Genomic DNA, 7592 nt, shown 5'->3' with positions numbered 1-7592 from the left:
TGAATCATCATTATAGTATTCCCATTATGATTTCTCTTTAGTTAAAAAACAAAAAAAGACAGTGGTTATTTTGTTTGGTGTAATCTGACCTATTCATTGCCCCCTATCTGGCATGTGGTGCTTGTTGGTTGACTGAATCAACTGACGAATATATATGTACAATCAAAAGTTTAGAAAAGCACACCACAAACGTTTAACAGCATTGATCTGTGGGTTGTGGGGTTATGAGTGAAGTTTATTTTCTGATGTATGTTTTAGTTACATTTAAAGCTTTCTGCTTGGAGAATATTTTGTTTTAGTAATCAGAAAGGGACAAGAATGAATGAAATTATTCTTTAAAATATTATTTAGGGTTTATCTTAAATGCTTTTTCTCATTGTCTGTCTTTGTCCCTTCCCCATCATATATATGATATCTACCTCTTTTGCATTCAAACTCTTCCCTCTTTAGCCAAAGCACTTTTGCCTCTCGCTCACCTTGTTTTCTACTATACTTATTGATTTAACACTGCGTTCTCTTATAGCAGGCTTTGTTTCCTCTTCAATGGTACATTTGTGTTTTGTGTGTTTGTTTGATGCTTGGGATCAAACAAATACCCTCATGAGCCTTAGGCTATCCCTCCAGTCCTCAGTGGTAAATTTCTTGAGAGCTTGGGCTACGTTTTATTTATTTTTACAATGTTTTACTTTCTGGAGCAATATCCTGGATGCAGTAAGCACTCACTGACTGTTTATTGTTGAACTGATAATATCTATCTTTCATCTGGAGTCTTTCTGAATGACTTGGAATGTGAAAAACTTCAAGCCTACTGCCTGATACACATTTAATTAAATTAGTAGTAACGGTACCTTGCTGAGCCATATTGGAAGAAAAATCAGTACTAATTGTGTCTTTGATATTTTGTTCATCATAGATTCTTTGCATTAGGTTTTATGTTTAAAGTACCACATTAAAACATTTAATCCTTATTTTTGTCACTTCACCTGTTTAGCTTTACTTCATAATACAATAATAGCAGTTATGACAATTTGAGTATCGTATAAATAATAGATTGTTATTCCTACCCCTACAGTTATCATAATGAATACCCATATTAGTATTTCTGTTTTGCAAAAAAGCAAATGAGCACAGAGACACTAAGTAAATTGGCTAACGCTGTCAGTTAGAAAGTGATAGAAATGGAAAGGAAAAAGCCATTAATAAGAACAAGTAAAGTTGAATGATTTTTATTAACTTTGGCCAATTTAGAAAAGCAATTTAGGAAGATTAGGCCAATTAAAAAAAAAAGAAGAAGAACCTGATTTTCAGCCAATAGAAAACAAGGGCTATTCCCCACTTCACTCAATAATTATCCAACTACTACTGAGGTAGTATTAGTGCAGGCTAAATGACATCTGAGATATGCTGGCCAGGATGCCAGTGGCTATTAGGGTTCAAATTATATTTCTTAAAATATATTTCTGCCTTGGCTCACAATTTGAAGTAGATTTTTCAGATAAAGTGAGGAATTTATTGTCAATTTTTTTCTTGACCCTGTGATCCAGTTGACAGCCAGTTCGTCAGGTTATCTACTTTTTATGCACAGTAAACACTTAACTCTATCCTCAGTTTGCCTGGATCTACGATGATCATCTGAAGACATGTGGGGAAAAAGTGTAGATTTCTGGAACTTACTCCAAACAATAAAATCAGAATTTCTGCTTTCCAAACAATTTCAAAAAGCAGAAGTTTTGAAATCCCAATGACTGAATCTGAAACCTAGCTTGCACAGGGGTACTTTGGTAAATAATTTAATTTTTTAAAATTTGTCTAACATCAGTATCCTCATAAGTCAAGTAGGAATAACAAATAGCTGTCTCTCATAATGTTTTGGTGAGGGTCAAATTAGAATAAATACCTAAATACCATGATATTCTTAAAAATAAGTTGCTAATATTGAGTATTTTCAAAGTATCATTATCTTATTAACTTGTCTTAAGCATTTAGCAGAGTGCTTACCAAATAGTAAGTCCTCAGTTGATAAGAGCTGTATAGGTAGATACAGTCCTCATAATTGCTGGTGAGTCAGTCAAAAAGACAAGATTTAAGACCAGAGTTTGAGAGACAATGGCAATGGATAAGCTGGAATAAATCATCTATCTTTGTGGTCTTCAAATGCCAGTCTACTCCATCAGAGCCCTCTGGGTAAGCTCATTAGTACCTTGTACCACCATGGTCCTTGAGCTTCTGACACAGGACCACTTGGGGACCTTTATTGTTTAAAAAGCACAAGTGATTTTTTTTTTGTCATAGCCAAAACTGAAAATAAATGATTAGCTTGAGCTTTAGGCTGAGTTAAGTCATCATTTTCCCTTCTCCTCTTCTTCCTCCTCCTCAACAACCTCTTTCTTTTTCTTGCATTTAATTCTTTTTTTTTTTTTTTTTTGTACCAGGAATAGAACTCAGGACCTTGAGCTTTCAAGGCAGGCTGTGGAACCAATGTACCAGGAAGAACTCAGGACCTTGAGCTTTCAAGGCAGGCTGTGGAACCACTGAGCTAAATCCCCAGCCTTCTTTCTTTTTCTTAGTATCCTTGCCCAGCATAATGCCTTCATATAGAAGATACTCAAAATATATTTTTTGATTAGAAGGGCATAAAGTGTGTTTAATAATGCCTGCTTTGTCTTCATGGGGCTTTGAGGGATCTTTTTAAAGCTCCATTTGACAATGCATCTCAAAGACAAAAAGAAGTTATATAAAAGTATAATTTTATATATTAATTTATTTCAGTGTGTTTTTTCCTGCTCCTTAAACCTAAGTCATTTGGTTTCAGGCTACTCACTATTACATTGAGCTTATAAAAATAAATTTTAGAAAGATTTCAAATAAACAATTTTCTTCAAAGTATTCAGATTAGCTGTATTACTGAATTAGCTGAATACTTTTACTCAGAAATAAGTGCTACAGAATGGCCCAGAGTCCACATGCACTTAGGTATATTAGGTTCCTCACAAAAGTTCAGCCTTGTCAACTGTGTACCCTTAGTTCATTAAAATGAGTTTCAAAACAGTGTTATTCCACACCTGTCATTCATACAGGAAACCTGCTCCAGGCAACCCTTACTGCATCCTGCTAGACCTGCTCAGGTTTGATTTAAAACACCTAGAAGGGCTAATCTGGTTCCTTCTGATTGCCAATCCTTCAGCTGTTTAAAATGCAGATTCCCTAAGGGAGCATCCTGGAGGTCTCCAGATCCAGACTTACAAGGGAAGGAAAAGAAGGTTAAAAATGAGATTTTCAGGAGGAGAAAAGCTCACACATTATCCCACAGATAACGAAGCCTGAGATAATAAGCCTGGAATGAGAGAAATCTCTTGAGAACCAGAAAGGGAGTCAATATTCCCATAATTCAAATGACTAGGCTTGAATTCTTCAGTCTACCTGTGTACTTTGTGCGTAGTCAGTGGCCCTCAACACAGATTGGCTGGAAGAGCTTACGGTCTGACCACCTGAAAATATCTGGACTCAGAAGTCTCCAGAGCTGCCAGGCCATCCTCAAACAAACTTGTTTCCCTCAGGCACTATCCCCTGCAAGCCCACTCATGTCACTGAAAGTCCATTTCAATGCTGCCTAATCAGTGGGGATTAAAAGTAAACTTCACCAGAAAAAAGGAAAGGGGGCACAAAGAGGGGATCAAATCCATCCCGAGCTCAGAATTGGACGTGTGGGGACTTATACTGAAAACGCAAAGATGAAAGTTTTCAAATATGAACCGGCACAAATCCCCAAGGAGAGAGAATAAAGGTCCTGGAACATTCTCCTACCTTCTGTGGTTCCAATCTCGATAGTGCCCTTCACTTGGCTGAAGCACCATAGTGTGTCCTGGGTGAGTGTCCCAATTCCTGGAAGCGACACAAGGAGACACTTCAGTTTAGGTGAGAGCACCCAGTTGTTCTGAAAGTGCCATAAGAGAGGAAATGCAGAGTGCAGCTATGCATTTCTAAAAGGAGACTTGCACACCAGGTATCATCTCGGAGAAGAAACCCTATGGAGTCCTGGGAGGATGGTGGGTCTGCAAGCACCACGTCCTGTGGGAATCGCTGTTCTGTCTCTTCCCGCTGCCCCTGCCAGGACTGGTTTGAACTGGAGCAATTGGAGTTCGTCCCTTCTCGGGCCCTGGCAGCATCCTCGAGCAGTTGTGAAGGGCCTGCAGTGCACCCTGTGTGACTGGCCCTTTTCATGGGAATACTAATGCTGCCAATTGTTTCCCTCCGGTGGTGGTGGGGAAGAGAAAGAAGGCAGTTCGTCAGAGGGGTGAGAGGAAAAGAAAGGAAACATTTCTCAAAAAAAAAAAACGGAGTTACACAGTTCGCATGATTGAATGGCCAGGAAGGGGTCAGACACTCAGAGAACTTCCATCTCGCTGGTTCACTCTTGACCACTTGCCAAAGTCAGAGCTGACTGGAGAGAAGGGGAAAGTAGAAAAAGAAAAGCTGTCTATGGGGGTGAGTGGAGCGGGGGCTGCTGCCTCGAGACGGGGGAGTCCATTTCTGAGAAATGTGGCCTAAGTTTTAATGGAGATTTCCGTTTAAATTTGAATTGGACATTGGGTGGGGACACCTTTTTTGGCTTATGGTGATTTCTGGCTTCTATAAACATATGTACCCAGTACTAACAAATAGACCAATATAGATATATATATATTCTAGTACATTTACTAATATACATATTCAAGACAGATGGATCCTTTTCAGAATCCTTCTGGATAGCAGTGGTGACAGTTTTCGTCTTAGCAGTATTAACATTCTCTTTGATTATACTGTGTTTTATTTTTAATTAAGGGGAAGAGTGCATGGCCAAATATTAGGAGAAGGTATGAATTCAAGAATGGTTAATTCAGCAGGAAAAAATATTCCATGAAACATCACACTAAATTTCCAAGCACAAAGACAATAATGTCAGCGTCAGACTCTTGTTGAATTTCTTGATGGAAACCTTCATTCACTGAACCACATAGGACAGTTGCTCCCCACCTCTGGTGGAGTCTAGGGGATGGATGCAGCATGAGCTCGTCCTTAACAGAGTATTCTTTGCATTCAGATAGGGTCTGGAGTTTAGTTCTGAACTGGGCCAAGATTTTAACCAGGAAGAGGCTTTGTTTCATCGCCTTTAAATGGCAGTGACGCTAATACTCATCACTCTGAGTTGACTATTGCATAATCATCCATTTAATAACAAACAGGATTATTTTTAGAAAAATCAAAATCTTCAATAGTAAGAGAGAAGAATGTGAGAGAAGACATTTTCCCGCAGTTGTTATGAGGCAGACTGTGTGTTACGTACTTCACATAGAGGTTCTCCATTCTCTCTCAGCTCTGTGAGGAGGGTGTTGTTATCACCCCCATTTTACAAGTGAAGAAATTGAGATTCAGGAAGTTTTGGTACCTCCTGCAAGGTTGTGTGTAGGACAGAGTAGAGCAACCTGGGATTTCAACCCAAGCTGTCTGAATCCCCACATTCCTAGGGTTCAGCTCTGAAACACACACGCACACACACACACACACACACACACACACACCCCAGATAATCTTATTACTTTGTGGAATTTTATCTCTAGAAGGATCTTTGCTTGTGTGTGAAATCAGCTTATGCAAAAGCTAATCATGGAGAGTTATGGGCCTGCTGAGAGGCACAGCATAAAGACTTGTGACCAGCTCACCTGCCAGTGACAGCTCCTGTTGATCACCCATGGCTGTGGTTGCCTAGGTGTCTGAACTTGGTTGTTTAGCATTAGTTAACTAGTGTCCTAGAAGCCAGTGGTGCTAGAAGCCAATTTATCATTGGTTATCTGCCCTAGCAGGCTCTGATTGGGCCAATTTTTGTCTCCCCCAAAGCTCATTGTCAAATGATGGCATTAGCGATGTAAAGAGAGTGTGGACCATGCCCTCTGTACCCTAGAAGCGTTAAACAGCCACTGAAAACCCAAATGCCTGGGTGTGTTAGGATGCAATGAGACAGCCGGACAGAGGTGAGATGTTTAATGACCTGATGTTTGACTTGAGGCTGTGATCGGGCCAGGACTGGGACGTGCAGTGGGACCGGGAGGATGTGGACTACGTCTGCAGGGAAGGCAGCTGCTCCATTCCAGCCGTGGGTTGCCATGGAGGATTTCAGCTCAGTGTTATCAGACTAGCTGGTTTCGTTGTTGTTTTGTTTTATTTTGTTTTTTTCAGAAGAAGCCAGAATTCTGGATTATGATACAAATAATCCAAGTATTCAAATAACTCCCAATTGCTAAATGCTGCCAGTCAGTTCCAACTGGAGCACTCAAGCAGCATGGGCCACACAGCACGAGCAGACACATCCCACCTGCAGGCTGAATATTTGTACTGACACACAGGGTAGATAGTGCCTAGTTCCTCCTCATCACTTGACAGATTAGGAAGTGAGGTACCAACAGGGGAAAGAACTTACAACACAATAAACTTACTTGAGTAGCACACCTAGGACAGCATTCCCTTTCCCACCAGGCCATCTCTCACGATGATATGGTGAGATTTAATAAATGCTTCTTAGGGAAGTGTATTCAATTGCTGAAGTGCATGACTTGGAGAATTAAGCCAACACAGTGTGAAAAGAAAATCTGTTTTTCTTAAATTACAGACCTTGACTGCTTCCCTAAACCCCAGTGCTAAATGACACTCCAGTTGCTATGGTAACGGTGTCACTAAGCCGTTCTCTTCCAGGAGGCTGGCACCAATCTAGCGACTACACATCCTAGAAGATGCTCAATCTTTTCTCTTCATCTATGGCTCAGCTAGGACATGAGTCTCACCTCGTAAATAGCCAGGAGGTCAGCCTACTGGTACACACTTCTCTTAACTCTAGGATCATGCAATAGTTGGTTTCTGAATCTTGTCAGCGCTTGGAGATCACCTCATTTAGAAGCAGAGGACACTGAAGCCTAGAGGGGCATGGCCACACAGTGAGTTAACAGCAAAGCTGGAGCGAGCCAGGACTGTGATGTCCTGCACAGGGCCCTTCCGAATCCAGGCTAGCTTGGTGTTGCCTCATTCATGCCAAGTCAGCGTTGTGAATACAATGAACAGAGGGTGTGACACACAGCAAATAAAGCTCCTTATTGATTGGGAAGCCACAGTAAAGAGTTATTTTCATGGCTTTAGTGCCAGCAGTGTGTTTTTCTTTGCAGAGAGGGAGGGTGCGGGGTGGGACTGGGGATAATCCTTGGCCATAGAAATTCTCTCTAAGAATAATCTATTTTGAAATTTATTATTCAGCTACACAGAAAGAGCCTATGACTGTGCAATGCTTTGAATTTGTTGTTATGATAATAGCATGAAAACTTCGTGCAAGCACTGAGTGTGAGTGAATATCTTGCTAAGGCATCAGCCTGGACTTGGTATACAAATCTTTCCACCTAGGATGCCAGTTTCCTAACAAATAAGACTCAGGAGGTCCAGAGACAATTAAAAATAGCCCTTCAAAGGCTGGGGATTTATCTCAGTAGTTCTGCCACCTGCCTTGCAAGTACAAGGTCCCAAGTTCGATCTCTGGTACCAAAAAAAAAAAAAAAAAAAAAAAAAAAAAAAAA

At 40.5% G+C, this 7592-nt stretch overlaps 1 protein-coding gene across 3 annotated transcripts in view; it reads right to left on the bottom strand.

Annotated features, from left to right (window-relative positions):
- Positions 1–7592, bottom strand: part of Ppp2r2b (protein phosphatase 2 regulatory subunit Bbeta) — a 508455-nt gene that overhangs the window by 428619 nt on the left and 72244 nt on the right. Inside the window, exons 1-2 of one of the 3 annotated variants that reach the window (XM_010627065.3) lie at positions 4001–4143; positions 3805–3882 (exon numbers count right to left, since the gene is read on the bottom strand). In XM_010627065.3, the coding sequence (XP_010625367.1) occupies positions 3805–3854 (50 nt within the window). In that variant the 5' untranslated portion in view covers positions 3855–3882; positions 4001–4143. Of the gene's footprint in view, positions 1–3804; positions 3883–4000; positions 4144–7592 lie in introns of those variants that run through there. The other 2 variants (XM_010627066.3, XM_010627064.3) reach the window with 2 other exon arrangements.

This window comes from Fukomys damarensis, unplaced genomic scaffold, assembly GCF_012274545.1.
Source record: "Fukomys damarensis isolate Sample0158 unplaced genomic scaffold, DMR_v1.0_HiC HiC_scaffold_3, whole genome shotgun sequence".
Taxonomy (NCBI): domain Eukaryota; kingdom Metazoa; phylum Chordata; class Mammalia; order Rodentia; family Bathyergidae; genus Fukomys; species Fukomys damarensis.
Note: the sequence above shows the minus strand (reverse complement) of the source record. Positions and strands in the feature narration are given on the sequence as shown.